Source organism: Solanum verrucosum, unplaced genomic scaffold, assembly GCF_900185275.1.
Source record: "Solanum verrucosum unplaced genomic scaffold, falcon-dt-bn FXZP01000603.1, whole genome shotgun sequence".
NCBI classification, from domain to species: domain Eukaryota; kingdom Viridiplantae; phylum Streptophyta; class Magnoliopsida; order Solanales; family Solanaceae; genus Solanum; species Solanum verrucosum.
The window spans coordinates 535,574-561,644 of NW_026020644.1; the positions used below are offsets into that span (position 1 = coordinate 535,574).

The following is a 26,071-nucleotide window of genomic DNA, read 5'->3' on the forward strand; positions in this document are numbered from 1 at the left end:
TACCTTGATAGGGATCACCCCCGACGAAAATCCACGATGATCTCGACGAATCTTGTTGATCTCCTCTTCTTCTCTTCTTCTTCTCCTTCTTCTCTTCTTCTCCTCACTCAAGCCCTAGATTTCACTCTCTTAAAATGGAACAAAATGATCCAAGTATCAGCCTAACTCAACAATATAACCTCAAAAGAAATTGCTAGGGAAAAGACCAAAATGCCCTTAATTTTCCGGACAGATTTCCCTGCCAACTGTCCAACTTCTAAAGGGCATAACTCGCTCATACAAACTCGGAATTGAGCAAACTCGGCGGCGTTGGAAAGATTATTCCATAAGCTTCACAAAAATAACTGGAACTACTCCTCAATCATTCTGAGCTAGGATTTATGACCGCTCAAAGTTGGCCAAAAACTCACTTTTTCCATACTTAGCCAAAATTTTCCAGATTTTCAAATTCCTTCCAAAAATTAAAAATTTCCAATTCTAAGCCTCTTTTTAGTTATTTCAATTTGACGGATGTTACAATATTCCCCCTTGGGAATATTCTTCCTCGAATGAGGTTACTTTTACAATGCTAAGAGTGTAACATCAACTCAACACCCAACAAGCAATCATGCAACCACCACAACAACCACAACATGCTCATTATAATTAAAAGAGCACTAAGGAGGAAATTAATACCTTAATATGCATTTCCTCCGGAATCAAAGTGATGTAGATATTTCTTCTTCATGTCCTCTTCGGCTTCCCAAGTAGCTTCCTCAACAAATTGGTTCCTCCATAGGACCTTGACTGAGGCTACTTCTTTCGTTCTCAACCTACGAACTTGACGATCTAAAATCTGAACAGGCACCTCCTCATAAGATAAGTTATCATTGATCTTAATACTTCCAGTCGGTAGGATCAATGAAGGATCGCCTATGCACTTCTTCAACATGGAGATGTGAAATACTGGATGAACCGCTTCTAGTTCCTGTGGTAACTCATAAGCAACATTTCCAATTCTCTTGGCTATGTAGTAAGGTCCAATATATCGGGGACTAAGTTTCCCCTTCTTACCAAACCTCATAACCCCCTTCATGGGTGAAACCTTCAAATAAACCCAATCATCTACTTCAAACTCTAACGCCCTTCTCCTAACATCAGTGTAGGATTTCTGGTGACTCTGTGCCGTTTTCAACTTTTCTTGAATCACTTTCACCTTCTCTATAGCTTGGTGAACTAAATCTGGTCCTATCCACTGTGTTTCACCAACTTCGAACCATCCAATAGGAGATCTACATCTTCTCCCATATAGAGCTTCGTATGGAGCCATCTGGATGCTAGAGTGATAACTGTTATTCTAGGCAAACTCAATGAGATATGGGTGATCATCCCAATTACCTTTGAAATCCATCACACAAGCTCTTAACATATCTTCTAGAGTCTGAATAGTGCGTTCTGCTTGCCCATCAGTCTGAGGATGAAAGGCGGTACTTAAGTTCACCTTCGAACCCAAGCCTTTCTGAAAAGATTTCCAGAACTGTGCAGTGAACTGTGCACCTCTATCTGAAATAATGGAGATTGGGACTCCATGAACTCTCACTATCTCTTGAACATACAGCTTGGCATAATCTTCTACTGAATTGGTGGTCTTTATCGGTAGAAAATGCGCTGACTTTCTCATTCGGTCGACAATCACCCAAATAGAATCATGCTGCCTGCGAGACCTTGGCAACCCTGTGATGAAATCCATATTGATCATCTCCCACTTCCATTCTGGAAGTTCTATCCTCTGAGATAAACCATCGGGCCTTTGGTGTTCGACCTTCACTTGCTGGCAATTTGGACACTTAGCAACAAACTCTGCAATGCCCTTCTTCATGCCATTCCACCAATAGACTTCTCTTAAGTCACGATACATCTTGGTGGAACTCGGATGAATGAATATTTGGAGCTATGAGCTTCTTCCATAATCCTCTCTTGAAGTCCATCTACCAAAGGTACGCACAATCTACCTTGATACCTCAAAACACCATCCCCCCCTTGTTCAAAAGCTAACACTCTTTGCTTTTGAACATTTTCCTTCAACTCAAGAAAAATGGGATCTTGATCTTGTTTCTCTTTCACTTCTGACACTAATGATGACTCGACCCCGTTTGCCACCGATATTCCTCCTTCTGCGGAATCTGTAAGCCTGACTCCCAGGCATACCAGTCTGTGCACATCTTTTGCTAACTCTCTCCCTCCTTCTTCAATATGGGCAGTGCTACCCATAGACAACCTACTCAAAGAATCACCAACAACATTAGCCTTACCTGGGTGGTAGAGAATACTCAGGTCATAGTCCTTGAGTAATTCTAACCACCTCCTCTGTCTGAGATTAAGCTCTTTCTGAGTAAGCAAATATTGAAGGCTCTTGTGATCAGTGAATATGTCGACATGCACACCGTACAAGTAATGACGCCATATCTTCAAAGCGAACACTACAACCGCTAACTCTAAGTCATGGGTTGGGTAGTTCTTTTCATGAACTTTCAACTGTCTGGAGGCATAAGTTATAACCTTGCCATTTTGCATTAAGACACAACCCAAATCAATTCTAGATGCATCACAATACACCACAAAACCTTGAGTACCTTCTGGTAACGTCAAAACTGGAGCTGTAATCAATCTCTTTTTCAATTCCTGAAAGCTTTTCTCACAAGCTTCAGACCATTGGAATTTCACTGTCTTCTGAGTCAACTTTGTCAAAGGAGATGCAATAGACGATAACCCCTCAACAAACCTTGAATAGACTAGTATGTCATCAATGAAGACGATAACAAACGTATCTAAATAAGGTTTTGAAGACTCTATTCATCAAGTCCATGAAAGTTGCCGGTGCATTTGTCAAACCAAATGACATAACTAAAAACTCATAATGACCGTACTGGGTCCTGAAAGCTGTCTTTGGAACATCACACTCTTTTACTATTAACTGATGGTAGCCTGATCTGAGGTCAATCTTCGAAAAACAAGTGGCACCCTGAAGCTGATCGAAAAGATCATCAATCCTCGGAAGAGGGTACTTGTTTTGATGGTAACCTTATTCAACTAGCGGTAATCTATACACATCCTAAGGGAACCATCTTTCTTTCTCACAAATAAGATCGGAGCACCCCAAGGTGAGACACTCGGTCGAATGAAACCCTTTTCTAGAAGATCTTTCAACTGTTCTTTCAACTCTGCTGGTGCCATTCTATATGGTGGAATAGAGATAGGACGAGTGTCTGGAATGAGATCTATGCCGAAATCTATTTCTCTCTCAGGAGGGATTCCGGGTAGATCATCAGGGAAAACTTTTGGAAACTCTCTTACTACAGGAACTGACTGAAAATGAGGTATCTCAACACTAGAGTCATGAACTCAGACTAAGTGATAGACACAACCCTTCGAAACTAACTTTCTTGCCTTAAGGTATGAAATGAAACGACCCTTAGGCACTGCAGAACTACTACTCCACTCTAAGACTGGCTCATTCGGAAACTGAAACTTGAACACTCGAGTTCTACAGTCTAATGATGCATAACAGGCATGAAGCCAATCCATACCTAGAATGACATCGAAATCTACCATGTCTAACTCAACCAAATCAGTCATGGTGCTCTTGTGATTGATAGAAACAGGACAATCACGATAAACTCTTTCTGCTAGAATAGACTCCCCAATAGGTGTAGAAACACAAAAGGGTTCACCAAGTCTTTCAGAAGAACATCAAACTGATTTGCAACATAAGGAGTTACAAAAGATAAACTTGCTCCTAGGTCTAGCAAAGCATACACATCAAAAGCAAAGACTTTGATCATACCAGTAACAACATTTGGAGAATTCTCTTGCTCCTGGCGACTGGTGATAGAATAGAGGTGGTTTGCTCCTCCGCCTGTACTAGAAGTAGCTCCTTTAGGTGCCGTCCTGTCTGGGAGAGCAACTGAAGAAGATTAGGACCTACTGCCCAAATTTCCACTACTTTGCTTATTCTTAGGGCACTCCTTCACGAAGTGACCCTCTTGCCCACACTTAAAACAACCTGTCTGGCCATCACGACATTTGCTCGGGTGGGTTCTACCACACCTAGCACATGCAGGAAATGAACTACTTCCTTATGCCACACTACCTGAGGACTACGCTGGTCTAGCCTTGAAGTCCTTCGAATTCTGGTCATTAAATTCCCCTCTGTATCAGGGTGCGGGTGCTCTAGCAAATGATGGAGCAGGTCCCTTTTGCCTTTGCTGAAAAGAGGAACGGTTTGAATTACCTTTCTGATGCCCGGACTCATTACCGGTCTTGGCTCTCTTCCTTCTGAACTCTTCTCTGTCCCTCAGCTTCTCTTCCTCAACCTGTTGTACATAGACCATTAATCTGGATAAGTCCATGTCCCCGATAAGCACTGCAGCCCTACCTTCCTTACTCGATAACCGAGACAGCGCAACAACAAAGAAGCTCATTCTATTCCTCATATCCGTAACCATCTCCGGAGCATATCGAGATAGATGTGTGTGAACTTTAGACTGTACTCTTGAACACTCAAAGACTTCTGCTTAAGTGTAAGGAACTCGCGTACCTTGGCCTCTCTCAGTTCTCGAGAAAAGAAATGCCCCAAGAAAGCTTCCTCAAAACCGGCCCAACTTGCAGGTGGTGCATTCTCAGCTCTGCCCCTTTCCACTGGTCAAACCACGTTCTAGCAACATCCTTCAACTGATACGCAGCTAGTTCAACCGCTCAGTGTCTGCCACATGCATTACATCAAAGATCATCTTCAGCTCCTCAATGAAGTTCTCTGGATTCTCACTAGTGCTCGAACATATGAAACTCGGAGGATTCATCCCTAAGAACTCACGGATCCTAGATGTGTCAGATCCTTCCTGTCGAGCTCCCCTTTGCTGACCAATCTGATTGGTTACAGCTTGACTCAGGATTTAATTGCCTCTCTGAACTCGGCATTAGAAACTTCCCTTTGATCTTGCACTCCCGGTGCATAGGGTAACTTCTGCTCATCAGCATAACGTCTAAGAAGACACCATCTACCAACTCTTCGTTGAGGCATGGCTATCTGAAATACGCGCAAGCACATATTAGAAAGAAATTTTTTAGAGATAAACTCCAACGCACGAGATGAGTGTGAAAGAAATGAAAATCTTCCTAAATGTTGTAGCCTCCCAATTATAGATATGGCGCGCTTCACACCGATAACTAGGACTCTACAGACACGACTTCATAGACCCCTAGGACTCTTGAACTCTGTGCTCTGATACCAAGTTTGTCAAGCCCCGAGCCTACACCCTGGGCGGGACCGACACTCGGAGACCATTGCTGGCCCCAAGGAACCCTTGGCCTGGCTTTCTTAACTCAACGGAAACCTAACTCAACACAATAACTTAAAGAAATGCAAGTTTACACAACAACTTAACTTATAAGAATCTGGCCACAAGGGCATCTCAAATCTCAAAATAGATATTTACATATATACATATAAGAGAGACTCAAAACTAACTGACTGACTGTTTATGAAGCCTCTAAATACTGAGATGGATGTTGGGACAGACCCCGCAACATCTTAATAGAACAACACTAAGTACACAAAATAATTGAGTCTTCCGGAATCCAAGGAGGCTCACCACTAACTCTGGAGGGCTCAGTTGGATCAACGATGTGCAAGATGCTGATCCGGGGTACCTGTATCTGCATCATAATAAGATGCAGGCCAACTGGCATCAGTACATGGAATGTACGAGTATGCGAGCTGGAAAGCTAAACCATGACTTAAGCTTGAAAGGAATACAAGAGAACACTTACCTTGGCCTGTACGACTCAATAATAACTTAACTGAACTCAATATATATATATATATACATATATAAGGCAATAAGACACATGCAATATATAAATAACTTGTAAAACACTGTAAACAACTTAGCTCGTTAAGCATAAAACAATAACCAACTCTTCTTTACTTATATAAAAGAAGTTTCTTGTTGATTTGGGACATGATTTGGTTGTGTTTTTTAGTTGAATCTCTTGTATGTTGAGGGATTTTAAGATCCTTAGTGTTTGGTCTGAAAACCTTGAAGTTTAGAAGGTTTAGAGTTGGAGAAAAGAAGGAGAAAAGTTGAGTTTTCTGGGGAAAGGGGTGGCGCGTCGCGCCTGCCAGCGTCCCCCAAGAGAGCTTCTGAGCTTCCCTCCTTGGGGCGCCGTGCCCTACAGAGCGCCTTAGCTGGCCTTTTGAGCTTCAAGGGCTGGCGCTCCGCGACTTGCAAAGCGCCGAGGATGCCAAGTTCCCCCATTCTTTTCACACTTTCTCATGCATGTTCCTAGGTATTGTACCTATGTTTCCTAGTTGTTTTCAATACTCCAAGGTACATTTAAACGTCAACAACTCGTCCATAACATGTGATCAAACACCTTGAATTCATAATTCCAATTCAAGGAAAGTTAGTTTCCAAGTCAAGTAAAGTTAGAAGTCAAGTGAAGTTAGAAGTCAAGCTTAGAAGTTAAGTAAGTCAAAGCAAGTCTTTAAGGTTTTCCAAGAGTCTTCATTGAACGCTTTAACTTCTTTTTAAGGCTCAAGTTCCAAGTTAAGTATAAAGTTCCAAGGCTCAAGTTCCAAGTTAAGTATAGAGGTCCAAGTTAAGTATAAAGTTCCAAGTTAAGTATAGAATTTCAAGTTAAGTATAGAGTTTCAAGTTGAGTAAAAAGTATAGAGTTTCAAGTTAAGCCAAGAGTTAAGAGTCAAGTGCATTCTCAAAAGTTATTAGGGAACTAAGTATTTCCCAAAGAAGTTTATAAATGTTTTAACATTTAAGATGTAAGGAAACTGAGATTTCCAAAAGAGTTTTGAGAAGTTTGAGTACTATCTTTTTTTGAGAAAATATGAGATTTTGCGAAAGAGTTTCTAAAACATGATTAGTATGACAAATCGAGTATGCCATCAATGTTTAAGCAGTATGGTCTCTAGATATACCATCACTGTTTAAGCAGTATGAATATCCCAAGTCATCAATGATCATATTAAAATATGGTTTTGAGATAGTCTTTTTAGAAAGAGTTTTTCAAGAGCCTTTGGGCTAAGTTTTGAGTAACTATCTCAACTAAAGAAAAATGTGTTTAAAAAACTTATGAGCTAAAGTATTTTGGGAGTAGTCTTGAGCACCGAATTGGGGACACGAGTTTCATATTAACTCAACTCGCCATAAGAACCATGTAGCCAAACATGGGATTTCTCGAATCATACTTTTTAGACGATCACGAAAGTTAAGCTAGTGGATCCACTGAGCAATAGCGTTCTATATGATGGCAAAGTATAGGACAGTTCTGGCAGCATGGACAAGACGCTGTATCACCACTTAGACATGTAGTGGTGGCTGTCGGTTAGAGAACTCCCACAGTAGAAATTTCATAGTTCCTCGAGGGGTTCTGCTTAGTATGGATGGGGGTATGGGACTTCATTCATGCATTGCACAAGTAGACTTTGTGAGGAAGCATGGTATTTTCATGATATTATAAATATGATTTTGACGTCATGTTTTAAATAGTTTTGTAAGCTTTATATATATTGCATGTGTCTCATTGCTTTATATTTAGTTCAGTTATTCATGAGTTGAACAGAGCCAAGGTAAGTTCTCTTTTGTATCCCTTTCAAGCTTAAGTTGTTGTTTAGCGGTCCAGCTCGCATACTCGTACATTCCATGTACTGATGCCAGTTGGCCTACATCTTGTTATGATGCAGACGCAGGTACCCAGGATTAGCATCCAGCACGCCGTTGATCCAGTTGAGCACTCCAGAGTCAATGGTGAGCCTCCTTGCTTTTCGGAGGACTCGATTGTTCTGTTCTTTTAGTTTTGTTTTAGTAGGATGTTGCGGGGTCTGTCCCAACATCCATCTCAGTATTTTAGAGGCTTCATAGATAGCCAGTCAGTCAGTTAGTTTGAGTCTCTCTTTTGTGTATATGTATAAATATTCTATTTTGAGACTCGAGTTGCCTTTTTGGCCAGATTTGTATCATTTAAGTTGTCTTATGAGTAGGAAAACAGGGTGGGACGGGACATTTGAGTAATCGTTTAATGTCATGTTGTAAAAATGAATTTTTGCATGCTAAAGTTGTAGCCGAAGCTAAAAAAAATGGTACCACCCTTCCTGAAAATGTAGGAGTAGAGGGCTCTAATATGGTCCAAACACAATTAAATCCTTCTAATGTTTTTGGTTGTAGTATACAACGGTCATATAGTAGAGAAAAAGATCTTGAAGAATTAGCTAAAATGATTGTTGTTATGGGTTTGTCATTTAGTTTTGCTAAAAATCTCGGTTTTATTCATTATATTCAAATTGTGTATAATCCACATTTTAAAGGTTTTACTAGAAATACAATTAAAAAGGCTATCTTTGATTATCAAGCTCAACATTTTCAATATCTTCGTTGTTTATTTTATTATAACCATTGTAAAATAGCTATTACTTCTGATATGGGCCGTAGTGTAAATGGTAATGATTATTTCACTATTACTGCGCATTGGATTGATAAAAATTAAACTTTGCAAAAAAGAATTTTAGGTTATAAATGTTGTGAAATGCATAAAACCGTAGTTATATAGCTCAAACAATTATAGATGTTTTGCAAAACTATGGAATTTGTGATAAAATAAGTAGTGTCACATTATATAATGCTTCTAATAATAGAACTGCTGTTGAAATACTAAAACCGTCTCTTTGCCCTATTTATATTGATGGTTTTCATATTAGGTGTGTTGCACACATATATAATTTGATTGTTAGAGATGGTATAGCAATGTATGATGATGGTTGCACAAAAGTTGAAACTGCATGTCATTTTATTTTTAAATGTCAAGTTAAGTCTAGACGTAGAGATTTTGAAAATCATTGTCGTGAATTTAATCTTCCACCTAGAAAAATTCCAAAATCAGTGTGTACTAGATGAAATTCTTTATTTGAAATGCTTGAAGTTGCTTATGAATATAGGAAACCTTTACAAATGGTTTGGAATGCTCATAGTTCAAATATGACATATAGACTTGATGATAATGATTGGAATGACATAAAAGAACTTATAGAATTCTTAAAAGTTTTTTATTTAACTACAAAAAAAATATTTGCACTTTATTATCCAACTATTTGCTCTGTTTTACCTAATATTTGTGTTATTTCTAGTAAATTTTATAAATTCAAAAATAAACCAAGATTTGAAGAATCTGTTAAGAAAATTATTGAAAAATTTAAAAAATATTTTATTCTTATTCCTCAAATTTATTTAACTGCTTGTTTGTTAAATCCACATTACAAAGATGAAGGTGCATCACGAATGGTTGATAAAACATATTTTAATTTGGGTATTGATAGTGAAGATGATGAAACACCTAGTTGTCAAGATGTTAAAGATAGTATAAAAATTGAAGCTAGAAAATTGTACGGCTTGTATAATGAATGTAGTACATAACGAAGAGCCTTAAAGTTCTAGGAGTAGATATAATACTGAAGATGATATTGATGATATGATATATTGTATTATTGAACTTTCTCATAATGATATAATGATTTTGATGCATATATTAACCAAAATACAGAACCTACTACTATTGATCTTCTAGAATGGTGGAGCAATCATGGCCAAGGATTTCCAAAACTTCAACCGGTTGCTCGAGATGTGTTAGCTATTCAAGCATCTTCAGTAGCTTCGGAAGGCGCTTTTAGTGCAGCAAGATTTCAAATTGGAGAGCACAGATATTCATTAGCACCAGATAGCTTGGAGATATCCGTACTATTTAGAGATTGGATTAATGGCGAGAGAAGGAGTTATGGTCGTCCACCTTTACCGACCAAATTTGAAAATGACGTTGATGAAATAATGCAAGATTTTAGTGATGACGACATTGATGCAATGGAAGAACTAGCTAATCAACCAATTCCAGAGCATGTTACTAGAGAAATGTTAAATGATTTAAAAAAAAGATTTCCTTGGTAGCATGAACTATTAAACTTAAATGTCTATTAGTATGAGTATAATAATTCGAGGTATAATTCAAACAGAACCCTTCCTAAAAGGTGGCTGTGTAGATTAGATTTTTTAATACTCTACTAATTTTTGTAACTCAACTTGTACTATTTAATTAATATTAATAATAGTATAGGCTATTCACCTTAATTTTTTTTTATTATTGTCTTCAAAAGTTCAAATTTAACTTTTAAAGTGTGAAATTTAAACTTTTATAGTTTTAAAGTTTGAATTTAAATTTTCAAACTTTTAAAATTTAAAATTTAAAGTGTGAATTAAACTTTTATAGTTTTATAGTTTTAAAGTTTGAAATTTAAATTTAAATTTTCAAACTTTTAAAGTGTGAAATTTAAACTTTTTATAGTTTTAAAGTTTGAACTTTGAATTTAAATTTTCAAACTTTTAAAGTGTGAAATTTAAACTTTTTATAGTTTTAAAGTTTGAACTTTGAATTTAAATTTTCAAACTTTTAAAGGGTGAAATTTAAACTTTATAGTTTTAAAGTTTGAATTTAAATTTTCAAAGTTTTAAATTGTGAAATTTAAACTTTTATACTTTTAAAGTTTGAAAGTTTGTATTTAAAACTTTAAAAGTATAAATTTTTTGTGTAATGTTCCTAATTTTTTAATCTTAATAATTTTTTTTTAAATTATAACAGTTGGGACCCGATTTCCGGTCCGGTCCGGTCCGGGACGGGTACGCTGATTTTTTTCCGAGATTACCGGTTCCGGTTCGGTTCTGGCCCGTGGTGCCCGGTTCCGTTCTAGTTCCGGTCCGTCCTGGTCCGGTAGTCCCGGTTCCGGTCCCGTTGCCAGCCATACTTATGACCTTTCATTGTATTGAGTTATTCTGTTGAGTTAGGTTTTCGCTGAGTTAAGAAAGTCAGGCCAAGGGTTCGCTTGGGGCCAGCAATGGTCTCCGAGTGCCGGTCCCGCCCAGGGTGTAGGCTCGGGGCATGACATAAAATTTACATCTTGAGGTTCTAGTCAATTTAAAAGTTGGGTTCTTAGTTTTATAACCAAAATCATTTATATTTATTAAGAAATATCATATTTTTGTATTTTATAAATACATTTTTTAAAAATCAGATATGGGTAGGAAAGCTCTTCGAAAAAAAGTTAATTGCTTGATAGATAATGATGATATGGTGGCTCTTGAGAATTCTAAAATCTCGCCAATGAAAGAAAATCTCCCCACACAACAAGTGGAAGAACTTATTTATCGAGGTAATATAACTTTGTTCAGTATTGAATTTATTATGATTTTTTTTTCAATTAGATAAATTTACCTATTTATTTAATCATATATAACTAACGCAAGTTCAATAATTTCGTAGGAAATGTGGACACGTTAAGTGAGGTTGAAATTAATGGTGGTTGTTTTATATTTTCACCTTCTAGAAAATATGTGAATAGACATTTGAAGAAAACAAATATGGACATTGATTTTGTTAGTTACTTTGATTTGTTAGACGATTTAAAAAAGTATCGTAAATTTGATATTTTTGAGGGAGATAATTTTTTTTATTTGAGAGGTGATAGGGTTATTAATGATTATGATGGATTAGTTGAATGTGGTGATGATTCAGACGTTGGAAACATGATGGTTAGTTATAAAAATGCATAAAAAGAAGCTCATCGAAATTTATACGCTATCAAAAAATTATAATATTGTCATGAGTACCTCTCTTGGAGAACATGATCCTAGAGATAATGTATGTGAAGAAGTCGACCAAGTAATTATGGAAGAACATGAATTGGCGAATTCAGCAGGTAATTTTTATTTTTATTAATTTTTTTATTTTTATAAACATTTTAACTTGACATTATCTATTTAATCCTCAATTTTAGGTTCTAATATTGTGAAAAGAAAAGTCAGAGAACCCACACGGTGCACAAAAATAATCAACTTCCAAGAAGGAGAAAAACTAAATGTAGAATTTGATAAGGATTTTCAAGCTATTGGTATGAATGCAACCCAATTTACTTGATTTTTGGGTCAAACAGTTAGAAGTCGAAGTTATTGTCCTTTAAAAGTAAATGGTTGGAAAAAGATTGAGCAAGGCAAAATCGATCATATGTGGAATATTATTTTGCTAAGAAAAGCATTTATTTTAACTTTGTATGAATTAACAGTTATTGAAACATATGATCATAAATCTATGAATGTATATTTGTTAGGAAGAATTCAATTTTGATGTGTCTGAGGGAAAAAGAGACCCAATTTTTGGTCATATGAGTGATCTCTACAGAGACTATAGACAAAAACTGAAAAGAAAGTATTTCGATTCAAAATCAACTTATCAACTTTGCTTGCGGAATAAGCCCAAACATTTTGGTGTGGATGAATGGAAATATTTGGTCAACCTTTGGAGTGATGCTGACTTTCAAGTAATTAAATTAAAATTAATTAGTGATTTTAAAATTATTATTTGTTATAGTAGTTTTTTAATCTATTATAGAAACTAATGTTAATTATTTTATTTTTTTTATATTTTTCTCATAAGAGAAGTTTGCAAAACAAGACAAATAGATCGAAGCGTTCCTTACCTCCATATATTGGAACCAAAAGTTATGCAAGACTTAGACATGAAATGCTAAATATTATAATATTTAGATTAAACTTTGAAGAATTATATTAGATTATCTAAATTCTTCGAATGATAATAATTATTATTTTTATAGGAGAAAGATGGAAAAACACCTTCTCGTGTTGACGTTTTTATGGAATCTCACAAGAGAAAAAAGGGAAAACAAGTTGATGTTTTTCAACAAGATGTCATTGTAAGTTCAATATTGTGTTAGCCTTCTTTATTTCTTTAAAATATATATATATCTTTATTAATTTTTTTATAATTGTAGGATCAATTTAAAAAGCAGCAAGAAAAAGGAGAAATTTCTTTAAATGATGATGATATCTTCGAAAAAGTACTTGGGATAGAAAAAAATGGATATCTTCGTGCATATGGTCCGGAAAAAAGTATTAGCGAATACTTTGGTTGTAGACCAACAAAGGTACAACTCATAAAACAGCGTGTGAAAGAAGTTAAAAGGGAAGCGAAGGAACAAATTGTAACGACCCGTTTGGTCGTTTTGAGTACTAGAGCTTTTGATTTCATAAAATACTTTCTGGTTAAATGGGTATTTTGGACTATTCGTAATTATAATTATGAAATTAGTGGGATAGTTTTAATAATTTATTAGTTGGTGGTTAAAGAAAAAAACAGTAAAATAAATAGTGGGTCACTTTTAACACTTTTATGGTTGAACTTATATAATAATTAGGGAGTAAATATTCTGTAGAAAAAAAAAAGGGTTGAGACGAGAGAAAATCACCTGTGGACGAACAACGTGGAAAATTTCTTTATGCGGCATCAGGTAAGCAAATTTTCAATTGAACTTTATTCCTTGCTAATGTTGATGAATTACATAGATATAGTGATAATATTATTGATATTAAATTGTGGTAGAAGAGATGAAATTGTAAACTTAATTGCCAAGGTTGGTTGCTGCACTGTAACGCCGTTATTGTTAGGATTATTACTTACATGGTGAGTGACATTAAGGGCCAAATTTAGGACAATGGTGGATAGTTAATGGTTGGGGTAGGGAATTTATATTATTTTAATGTTATGGTTAGAATTAGATTATTTTAATGTTAATTGGAAAGAGGCGAACTGAAAATTCCTCTATGTACCCGTGATTGCCAATTTGAAAATTGAAACATTATGACCAATAAGAAATTAAAGAAGTTAATGACTAATTAATGATTTTCTGGTGATCAATTAAGAGTTAATTAGAATTGTAAAATGAATTTGGAATTTCGGTCAAGGCTTTAGGCGTTATTTCAGTGTTGAAGTTACGGGTTATGCCTTTGGTTTTAGGTATGGAGTTTTCTTATGGTTATCACATTATGACTCAAGTATTCATATGTTGGTATAGATAATTAAATATTACGTGTACTATATTATATGAATGTCATTATATTAATTTATTTGTAGGAACCAAGACTTAACCTTAAGCTTGAATATAAGAAATAGAAGACTTGATATACCAATTGACCTCAAGATTAGAAACTTGAATATAGATTTTTGCGGATCTAGGCTAGAAGTATAGCATGATGGATGTCCATGAACTTGTTTGTTTACGAATATTGTATACTTGATAGATTGGAAATGTTTCGAGGCATTGAGGAAAGGAAAATCGTTGGAGAAGTAGTTTGCTCGACTTCGATTCTTCGGTGGAGGTAGGTTATGGTTTATTCTATTTGATAGATAAACTCTTAATAGCGATTGATATGCATTGAATGATACTGTGAAGTTCTCTATGTATTTGATTGTGTGATTGTGTGGCTTGGTTGTGTGATTTGTGATTGGTCTAAACTCTTGAGACCGTGAGATTTATAATCTGAAAACCTCTCTATCGAAGTGATACCTTGAATAAAGAAGGCTTGATGTAATATTATTAATGAATTGAAAAGTGGTGATAATAAATGATAAATTAATAATATTATTAGATCGGAGTGTCACATTCCGACACGGTATTTTTGGATCGAAGTGTCACGTTCCGACACGGTATTTTTGGATCGGAGTGTCACGTTTCGACACGGTATTTTGGATTGGAGTGTCACGTTCCGACACGATATTATTGGATCGGAGTGTCACGTTCCGACACGGTAACATTAAAGGAAAAAGATATTGAATTAGCTTAATGTACTCAATCTCAATGAACACATTTCCCAAATGAGTGTGATGTGGAGGCATGAGTCCTCGTGTGTGTGCTTGATATTGTGATTGATTACGTACTTACTTCAACTGTCACTTGTTAATGTTGTTGTTTCTTATCACCTACTAAGTGCTATAGTTGACTTTATACTATATTCATTGTATATTAGTTTCTATTTTGGGTTGGCCGATGATACCTACTCAGTACATGTTGCCCCTATTGAGCCCTACTTGTATTTTTCTTTGTTTTCCTTTTATGGAGTGCAGTGAGTGTACCAGCGAATTTTACTCGCCCTCAGCTCTAGCCAGTCTCAGCATATCAGGTTTAAGGGTGAGCTATTTATTTGGCTTGTGCTAGATTCTCTCGGTCATGACTTGTTGTCCATAGTTTTCGGACACAAATTACTTTATTTCATTTATTTCGGTGTCTTTAATACTCTTAGACTTAGTATTTAGAGATTAGATGTCCTTGATGTGATGACTTTCAGATTTTGGGGATAATATGTAATAGACTTTATAGGTTTATTTGATTGGTTACTTTAATAAGTTTTGGAGCTTCCGCGTTATTGTTGTTATTCGTAGTTGAATTATTGGTATATGTTGGGGTTTAGATTCCTTGGTCGCCCACTTAGGAGGTTAAGCGTGGGTGCCACTCACGACTTGTTTTGGGTCGTGACGCAAATTGAAGAAATGAAGAAAGAAACAAACAATAAATTAGAAGAGTTGAGTAAAAGATGGGAATAAAAATTTCTAATGATGATGGCAGCTCAAAGTCAACAATCGAATGATCCAAATCTAACCATAAGTACTTTATATTATCTTTTTATATTAGTGTTTTGATACTATGTAATCTCTTTTAAGAAAACATATATATATTGACAATTAAATTTTATTTTTTAAATAAATACTTTATTGTACTTTTTTTTAATTCAATTTGTCATTGTTATTGCAGCTTTTGGAGAAGTGATGAAAGCACCTAAGTGATGGAAATATGAACAATTATTTTTTCTCTTGTAAAAGTACATTTCTTATGTTTGCGTAGAATAATGTTTCACTATTTTGAATGACATTGTTGATCTTTTATTACTTTTCTCTAATATATTATATTCATTACCCCATTTAAGATATTATGGTATCATTATTTATAATTTTCATGTTAAAAATAAATTCGCACATACATAAATAATGAATTACTAGTGTGTCAAATTTTTCAATTAGTTGCTATAAAAAATTTAAAGTTGTAGCTAAACATACAAAACTGCCACGCAAGTGATAACATGTTTTCACATTTTTTATTTTCGTGGCAAATGAAGAATTTTTTTTTGCTACAATTTATATTCTGTAACTAAAAAGTGTGAATTTTAGCTATGTGATTTTGAATTTGTAGCTCTACATATATTACTATAATTGTCACGTCCATGAGCATAGCTAAAAAAAATTACTTTTCATAGTAAATGAATATTCATTTTGCTTCAATGCTATATATTTCATGGCTAATTGTATCAATTCTCAGTTATAATATGAAATGTTTGTGACAAGTACTTAAATTTATAGCTATAAATATTTATTTCGTAGCTAAATACAAGCATTGTTGCCACGAGACTAAGCTACAGCACTAGCCATAAAATGTAAGTTTGTGTGGCAAATAAATTAATTTTTTTTGCTACAATACAACATTGTGTGGCTACAATATGAAGATAGCTACAAATTTTGTTTATCATGGCACAACAATAAAATTACTTGTCATAAGCATATTTTTCGTGAAAACTTTTTTTTCCAATGCAGCTACAACACATTTATTTATGGCAATAGATATAAATCCTCAGCCACGCAACATGTAAAGTCTGTAGCTAATTATTAGCCACGCTACATCTTGCTACGAAAGAAAATAATGTAGCTAAAGTGTTTAGCCACGAAAAATTTTATATTTAGCTATAATGTATTTTGTAGCAATAGATGTCTTTTCTTGTAGTGGATCTCATAAAAATAATTATGCAGTGATTATATTAGCTTATATATGTTGTTAATAATATTTAAAAATATTACAGAATAACTAATATAAGAATTGTTATGCCGGTGTTTAATAATCAAATTGGTATACGAGTACATTCTGCACTACGTTTTAACTTAATATGACACCAAGAACTCTTGTATTACTAATGCATGAATTATTTTTTCTCGTATGGCCAACCAAACACTATATCTCTTTGACAAATTTTATGTTGAGATTAATTATAGACATGTTTTGTATTAGAATAGGAGAGGGGACCTTGTCCATGCCAGTGCTAATACTATATATCCCTATCAATACTATTTTTTGTGCTGAAGCAATAGCCATAGAAGATGGATTGCCTATTGTGTGAGCTATCATCTAATGCTTTGACTATATAAACTCATTCGTTAATTAATTATAAGTGGGTATCTCTACCCTCTTATAGTTAAGCAATGTCAATATGTCTAGACTCTAGACTATAAATTTCATATTTTCTTTGCCTATACATAATTAGGTGTGTGCATGTAATTACACACAATTATTACAGAAAGAGACTCTTGGTTATATCTAGTACCCAATAAGCTACTTTTATATTAAGAAGAAGGTATTAGGTTAAGTTTCTAAGTGGTTCAAACTAGTTCATAAGCATATATTTTTTTTAAGCTTATCATATAGTTGACAAATACTAAAAGTGCTTATAATCCGAAATCAACCATGTTTGGCTCGCGCTGGTCCAAAAAATAGAAGGAGCTTTTATTTTTATTTATCAATATCCATCTACTCAGGCTTTCACCCAAACAACAGTTCTGAACGAAATTAGAAATTACACATCCACTCTTTTTATTTTCACTACATATATATAGTAGACATTTCAAAGCACACTCATTAACCACACCACATAATATTATTTCAAGTACATATATTTATGTATCACTTGATGTGGTAACTCTCAATATCTTTAGTGATATTGAGACACAATTCCATGAAAGTGTGTGGATCTGGCACATTTGCATTCGTCTTTTCATATTCGATGATCCAAGTAACTAAGTTGTTTTCACCCTTTGTCTCAACATGAATAGTGAGGTAAAATGATTTGTAATACTCTAACATATCTCCTTCAATCATCTATTTTTTAACCAACTTCTTTTCTTCATCTATTTCTTCAATAACTTCCTTTGCCACCATCTCTTTCCCATCTGCAAACAAATATATATAGTAAAAAATTCATACAACTAATTTCGTTTATAAATGATTGAGCGAGTTGGATTGAATTTGGACCAATTAAAAACGGTCTGAATCAATAGAAGTGTTGGATCCAATTCATGAATTGATTAGTTTGAGCAATATAATGTGTTATTTATTAGTTTGAGTTAGATATAAAAAAAATTTAAGAGCTATATAATGCGACGAAAATCTATATAAGTGGATCCAACAATAAATATTGAAACCAAATATAATACGGATTTACCATGGGTGAATTTCCATAACCTAACAGAGTCAATAGTGCCCAATTCACCTTCATGAATATCCACTTTTTGTATCTTATCAGGGCATATGTTGCACATATGATGTGGTTTGTACATAATTATTTCATGGAACACATCTCCATCACACTTGATGTTTATCTCAGAAACCAATTTACCTTCAAGACTCATTTTTCTTTAAGTTTATAATAACAATTGTGTGGTTCATCATTACATGATGAGTAGTTCTGCCTTTATATAGTTACACAGTGTCAATTTGGTATTATTTTTTTTCGCTATACATATTTAGGTTTGTGCATGTAACTAACTACACACAATTATTACAGAAAAAGATTATTGGTTATAGGTAGTACCCAATAATCTACTTTTATATTAAGAAGGCATTAGGTTAAATTTCTAAGTGGTTCAGACTAGTTCATAAGCATATTTTTAAAGCTTGTCATATAGTTGGCAAACACTTATAATTCTCAAGTGCTTATAATCCGAAATCAACCATAAGTTGGTCATTTTAAATTTATGGTTTTAGAGCTTATAAGCACTTTTAATTTGACCAATCACTTTACAATTTAACCTTTTCTATTTTTTTGTACTCCCTAAAATGTTCTTCCTAGAATATAACTTTGAATTATCCCTTTATTTTATTTCCTTCATTTGTTCTTTTTATGTGTAAATACTTTTAAATTATTTTTTTAAATAGATTTAACGACATTAATTCAGTCATTATTTTAGAAAAAAAAGCTTATCAACATTATTTAACCAAACACATTATTTGTTTATTATCAATTTGAGCACCCTACGCGTAACCACTTGTTTATAAAAGAAATGATGCCTACCCCCACCCCCCACCCCAACCAAACTCTATATCTCGTTTGCAAATTTTATGTCGAGATTAATTATAGACATGTTGTTTTAGAATTGGAGAGGGGACCTTGTGCATGCCAAAAAAATTTGGCAGATTAAATTAGGACTATTATTATTGAGAAGATGAACTAACTGACATTTTTCTTAACCAACCACCAACCAAATTAGTTTTATTCCTCTTTTCATTTTTGCACAACTAATTACATCTATATAATAACGTGTTCAAACTGAAGTATAAGTCATATGAATTAAAGTATTTTTTACCTTCAGCAATGACTTTTCACCACAATCCATCTTTTTTCTTGTTATTATAACTCTGCCTGAGCTTCCTAAGCCTGAATTGCAACATCTTCCTGAAAGGCATAATACATAAATATGTATATGCCCTTTAACTTGGCCTCAAATCACATTTATGTCCTTCAACTTTGGGTGTGCACAAGTAGACACTTAAACTTGTATAAAGTTGAACAAATAGACACACATATCCTACATGGCATCCTACATGTCATTTTTTGTCCTATGTGGTGTCCTACGTGTGTTGTTCCACGTAGGACTTATGTGTCTACTTGTTCAAGTTTATACAAGTTTAATAAGTGTCTACTTATGCATACCCAAAGTTGAAGGGCATAAATGTGAAATGAAGCCAAGTTAAAGGACACATTTATGTATTATGCCTTCATGAAATCCCAACTTTGCCTAAGCCTGAATTCCCTGAAATTCAAAAACCCGACCTGCCAACTCTGCCAATGCCCGAATTTCCAGAAATCACAAAGCCTGAACTTCCGGCGTTGCCAAAACTCGAGATTCCTTCCATTCCTAATTATAAGCCTGAATTGCCAACTTTGCCAAAACCATAAATCCCACAAGTGCCTAAAAAGCCTTGAGCGCGTGGCATATGAAATTTATCTTTCCCTTATTGAAGTAACATAGTTAAAATGTAACATTTCATTATGTAGTGTGATCATGTATGTTTGCCTAATATAATGTTCTTGTGTTTTGGAAGGATTATTTATGTGATTGATTATGTAGTTGTCCTGTCAGCAGTTCACTAATATAATGTTCTTGTGTTTCTAGTGGTACAATACACACATCGTTTATGTTATTTGAAAACTTCAAATCTTTGAGGTGGTTCTTACATTAGCTAATTTTGTAGGTCCCTATCACTACTAAAAAAAACTAAAATTGGCTATGGACAAATTCTGCAGCTAAATAATAAAATTTATCGTTGATCCTATTTAACAAAATTTTGTAGTTCCCTATAACTATTAAAGTTCGATACTAATGTGTGTCCTCCGCACCCTCTTGTCTAGGGTCATATCATCGGTAACCTGAAGTTGCGTCAATTCTTTGTCCTATCACTTCAGTCAACCTCTACCTCTCCCCAGTACTACTTCAGTCAACCTCTACCTCTCCTTGTACCCTCAATAACCAACCTCTCGCACCTCCTCACGGGTGCGTCTAATCAGTGGCGGAGCCATATGTAGTTAAGGGGTGTTGTTCGACACCCCTTCGTCGGAAAATTACATTGTGTAGCTAGAATATTTTTTTTATATGTATATATATTACATATTGACACTCCTTGACTTCTATACGATTTTATTTCTTTATATTTTGACACCTCCAGGCGAAATTCTAGCTCCATCTGCGTCTAATCATCTCATCTTTACATCTCCATACCATCTCAATCTCGCTTTCCTCATCTTGTCCACCACAAATTGATCCTAGTAAGACCACACATCCACCTCAACATCCTCATCTCTGCTATAGGCATAAGGCATCTTATGGACATGGGAATTCTTGAGTAGCCAACCTTCAGTCCCATAAAGCAATGTCGTTCGAATCACCAAAAAAAATATCCTTATTTGACCGGATTAAAAAGAGACTTTATAGAACTTACATTTGAGTTTCAGCGGTACCTTCTTATCACACAAGACTTCAGAGGCAAGTCTCCACTTCATCCACACCACACCAATACAATGTGTGATAGCATCGTCGATGTCCCCACTCCTTGAACTATAAAACCCTAAGATACCTAAATCTATATCTCTTAAAGATATTTTAATTATGTAATTATTTTAAAATATAATTATATTTAGTAGAGATGATAGTTGTTTAATTTCTATAGCTATAGTTAGTTTTTCCTTCTTTTTTATAGAAGAAAGTACGATAGGATATATTTTTTTTATTTTTTATTTTTATACTATTTTTCTTCTTCAATCCCCTTTATAAAAAAAAATGGTACAGTTGAAAGGAAAATACATACATTGGCTAATTTCCAGCATAGAGAAAAAGAAAAGAATAAGAAAAGGGAAACTCTTATGCAACCCAAATAGTAGCTTTTATTTATATTATATAAGCAGAATTTTACAAAATAGAAATTACATATCCACTCCATTTATTTTTGTTACATATATATAGTAGATATTTCGAAGCATATTCATTAATAACACCACACATTATTCCAAGTACATATACATATGTATCACTTAATGTGGTGAGTCTCAATATCTTTAGTCATGTTGAGAGCAAATTCCATATATGTGTGTGGATCTGGCACATTTGCATTCTTCTTTTCATATTCAATAATCCAAGTAACTAAATTGTTTTCACCTTTTGTCTCAACATGAGTAGTGATGTAAAATGATTTGTAATCCTCCAATATATCTCCTTCAATTATCTTTTTTTTAATCAACTTCTTTTCTTCATCTATTTCTTCAACTATTTCCTTTACCACCTTCTCTTTCCCATCTGCAAAAAAAAATAAAATTAAAAAATAGTAAAGATTCCATACTACTAATTTCATTTTTGAATGATCGATGATTTGGATTGAATCTGAACAGGTTAAAAATGATTTGAATCAATATAAGTGTTGGATCAAATTAATGACCCTTATATATATATATATATATATATATATATATATATATATCTATATTACCTTAAAGCATGAACTCCTAAATTGAATGTTAAATTACTATAATATCCCTAACTTAAGTTGTGACTTTTTCGATAAGTTGTGACTTTTTTCAAAGTGTTGTGATTTTCGATGAGTTGTGACTTTTCAAAATAGTTGTAACTTTTTCAATAAGTTGTGACTTTTCCAAAGAGTTGTGACTTTTTCAATAAGTTGTGACTTTTCCAAAGAGTTGTGACTTTTTCAATAAGTTGTGACTTTTCCAAAGAGTTGTGACTTTTTCAATAAGTTGTGACTTTTCCAAAGTGTTGTGACTTCTCGAAAAGGTCATGATTTTTAAGATAAGACACAAAAGATGTTTGTTCATATTAGCCTTTGTTGACTATAAATTGAGGGTTCCTCTCATTTTTCAACAATAATTTTTTCTAATCTTCTACTCTTCTTCTTCTTGCATTTTAATTTTTTTTGTATAATTTATTTTCGTTGAGTGAGTTCGAAGTTTAGCGGAATATGAGGTACCACTATTCTGATGAAGTAAGTCATTCTATCCTAAGAGGGTACATTCCATAACCTCGAGTACTTGAGGAAAATAATATAATTTTGATGATATATTAATTATTTTTTGCTTAATATATACATTAGTTTGTAATGTTCCAATATATGAAGTTAACATGATGTAGTCTAAATTTATTTGTTTTTTTAACAATTTCTCTTTTGATGTAGATATATGCTTCTGGATATTTTTTTCCAAAATTTAGAGAATGGTCACGATTTGTTTTTGATGCTCAAGACAAAAGAATAACTTTATTTATTAATGCTACTTATGTAATTTAGACTCTCAGGAAGTTTGCTTCAAAATAGTTATTACTATATAAACATTGCCCTTTTGTTTTATTTATTTACTATTTCTTAATATTTCATTATTTTAGACGAATAAAAGTTCATATGACTTGTAATAACGCCGGTTGAAGTTTATATTAGTTTAATTTTTATTATTTATTTAATAGCTAATTTTATGAAATAAATATTTTCATTAATGCAAATATTTATTTATATTTGGGTAGGTATTTGTATTTAAATTAAAGTATTATATATGTCACAAATGTATTATCAAGTTAACGAGATCTTCTAACTTCAAAATATATTATTTTAAAATGTTCCAAGTTCTTTTTTTAAATAAAAAAAAAAAGTCACAACAATAGTGAAAGTATTTGAATATATAAAATGTAGTTGTTCTCTTCAAATGTTTAAATGACATCTAAACAATTTAACGTAGAATACACATGCAAAGCACATCTGCTTAGATGACAACAAAAATACAAAACAAATATTGTCTATCAGGTAATATTAGTGAAATAAGACTAATTACATGATTGAGCCTCACCAAATTGAATTAAATATATACATAATTGCATTTAACTAATAAATTTTTTCATTGACCATCTTCATAGGTTTGCATGAATAAGAGATATATCTGACGATCCACATAGAACATTCACAAAAGAATCTGCAATATTATTTTTTGCTAAGCATATTATTCAAATCTTCACTTAAATAAGCAATACTATTTACTAATAACATATATTTTTTAAATTGATCATCACGTGCAACGCACGTGTCAGAAAACTAGTATATATATATATGTTATTCTTATTCTATCATGTAAGAAATATAAAACTAAAACAAATTAATAAAGACTAAAACTAATGGACCATATTCTACCAGAAAACAATAAATATTAAAATCAAATATAATGTATGTTTACCATGGGTGAAGTTCCAGGAACTAACAGAGCCAACAGTGCCCCATTCACCTTCATGAATATTCACATTTTGTATCTTATCAGGGCATATGCTTGACATATGATGTGGTTTATGCCCTAAAATCTCATGAAAAACATCTCCATCACACTTGATGTTTATCTCAGAAACTAACTTTCCTTTAAGGCTCATCTCTCTTATATATATCAAAAAGTTATAATAACAAGTGTGGTTCATCATTACATGAGTATCTCTGTCCTTTTATAGATAGACAATGCCCATATGTCTAGACTCTAGACTAAAGTTTTGTATTTTTTCTTTGCCTATACATAATTAGGGAAGTTTTGACCAAAATAAGCTATTTTAAAAACCAATTCACCAAACTAATACGCTTTTTAATTTTTTTACAAAAGTAGTATAAACGTACTTCATGGTAACGTTTTAGGTTATTTTTATTTTAAAAATTCAACGGACAAAAACTGACGGAGATGACGACGTTAAATGAATAAACGTTACTGTGAGTAACGCTTTAGGTGTAAAACGTTAGTCATGATAACATTTATTGAGAATCCAATCATGTCAACCATGCAAATGCAGAATCAAATCCTGCAAATTTAAAACGTTACTCACAGTAATGTTGTGAGTAAGTTTTAGGAGTAAAACATTACTATTTTACTAAGAATCCAATCACGGGTCTTCGACTCCTGCAAATTTAGAATAAATCCTGCAAATTTAGCTATAAAACGTTATTCATAGTAACGTTTTACCTCAAAAAACGTGACTGTCAGTTACAACACTCTGTTAAAGTAATATTCCTCCATTTTTTAAAATGACCACATGTGATTATAAAATAAATGTTGTAAGGAATGTTTTGCATATTCCAACAATATTCAACAAAACTTTTACTTGTGTTGCCCATTATTAAAATAATATTCACAAAACTTCATCAGGTATGAATTAAATAAGTCAAGTTTATCATATTATTAAGAGATTTTTTAAAAATAATATTAATAAATTAGAAAAATAATTTTAAAGCTATAGTAAGAACTTAACATAATATGAGTAACATTTTATAGTTAAATTTGCAGGATTTATTCTAAATTTGCAAGAGTCGAAGACCCGTGATTGGATTCTTAGTAAAATAGTAACGTTTTACGCCTAAAGCGTTACTGTGAGTAACGTTTTAAATTTGCAAGATTTGATTCAGGGTTGACGTGATTGGATTCTCAATAAACGTTACTCACAGTAACATTTATTCATTTAACGTCGTCAGCTCCGTTAGTTTTTGTCCGTTGAATTTTTAAAATAAAAATAACCTAAAATGTTACCATGAAGTACGTTTATACTACTTTTGTGAAAAAATTTAAAAGTGTATTAGTTTGGTGAATTAGTTTTTAAAATAGCTTATTTTGGTCAATGCTTCCATAACTAGGTGTCTGTATGTAATTACACACAATTATTACAGAAAAAAAAGACTCTTCCTTATATCTAGTAATAACTAGTACTTATTAGTACACAATAAGCTACTTTTATATTAAGAAGGTATTGGGTTAAGTTTAGGGAAAATGCATAAGTACCCCCAACTTATGCCCGAAATCTCAGTGACACACTTATACTATACTAAGGTCATATTACCCTCGTCCTTATTTTATAAATAATTTTCTACCCCTTTTTGGCCTATGTGGCACTATCAACCAGATAACTTGAAAGAATTGTCAACACGCGTTGGGCCCAGAAGATAATGCCACATAGGACGAAAAGGGGTAGAAAATTATTTATAAAATAAGTTCGGAAGGGTAATAGGACCTTAGTATAGTATAAGTGTGTCTCTGAGATTTCGAGCATAGGTTGGGGGTACTTATGCATTTTCCCTTAAGTTTATAAATTGTTCAAACTATTTCATAAGCATATTTTTTAAGCTTTATCATATAGTGGGCAAACACTAAAAGTGTTTATATTATAAGCCGAAATCAATCATAACTTGGTCATCTCTAATTTATGTTTTTACAGTTTATAAGCACTTTTAATTTAACAAATCATTTTACAATTTTACCTTTGCTATCATTTTGTACCCCCTAAAATGTTCTCCCTAAAACATTAACTTTGAATTTCTCTTTATTTTATTTCTGTCATTTGTCCTTTCTATTTGAAAATACTTTTAAATTGCCAGAATTCCCAAAGCCTAAATTGCCAGAATTCCCAAAGCCTGAAATTTCGAAACCTGAGCTGAGCGCGTGGCATGTGAAATTTCTCTTCGCCTTATTGAAGTAACATTGATCATATGTGTTTCCCTTTGTTGTGATAAAATCATTTCCAGCTC

General features: G+C 33.4%; 2 protein-coding genes and 1 pseudogene across 3 annotated transcripts in view; all 3 read right to left on the bottom strand.

Annotated features, from left to right (window-relative positions):
* The window catches only part of LOC125812075 (putative clathrin assembly protein At2g01600), a 272,019-nt gene that overhangs the window by 209,389 nt on the left and 36,559 nt on the right, over window positions 1-26,071 (bottom strand). Inside the window, exon 1 of one of the 2 annotated variants that reach the window (XM_049491564.1) lies at window positions 73-82. The exons of the other annotated variant lie outside the window; for it this stretch is intronic. The gene's annotated coding sequence lies outside the window, so the exon portion shown is untranslated. Of the gene's footprint in view, window positions 1-72; window positions 83-26,071 lie in introns of those variants that run through there. 2 annotated transcript variants of the gene reach the window in all.
* LOC125812100 (kirola-like) lies at window positions 17,640-18,387 on the bottom strand (annotated as a pseudogene).
* On the bottom strand, window positions 21,560-23,943 carry LOC125812089 (kirola-like). Its single transcript, XM_049491583.1, has 2 exons — window positions 23,757-23,943; window positions 21,560-21,825 (listed from the first exon to the last, which is right to left on the bottom strand). Exons 1-2 carry the CDS (start codon window positions 23,941-23,943, stop codon window positions 21,560-21,562), a joined length of 453 nt encoding a protein of 150 aa, XP_049347540.1.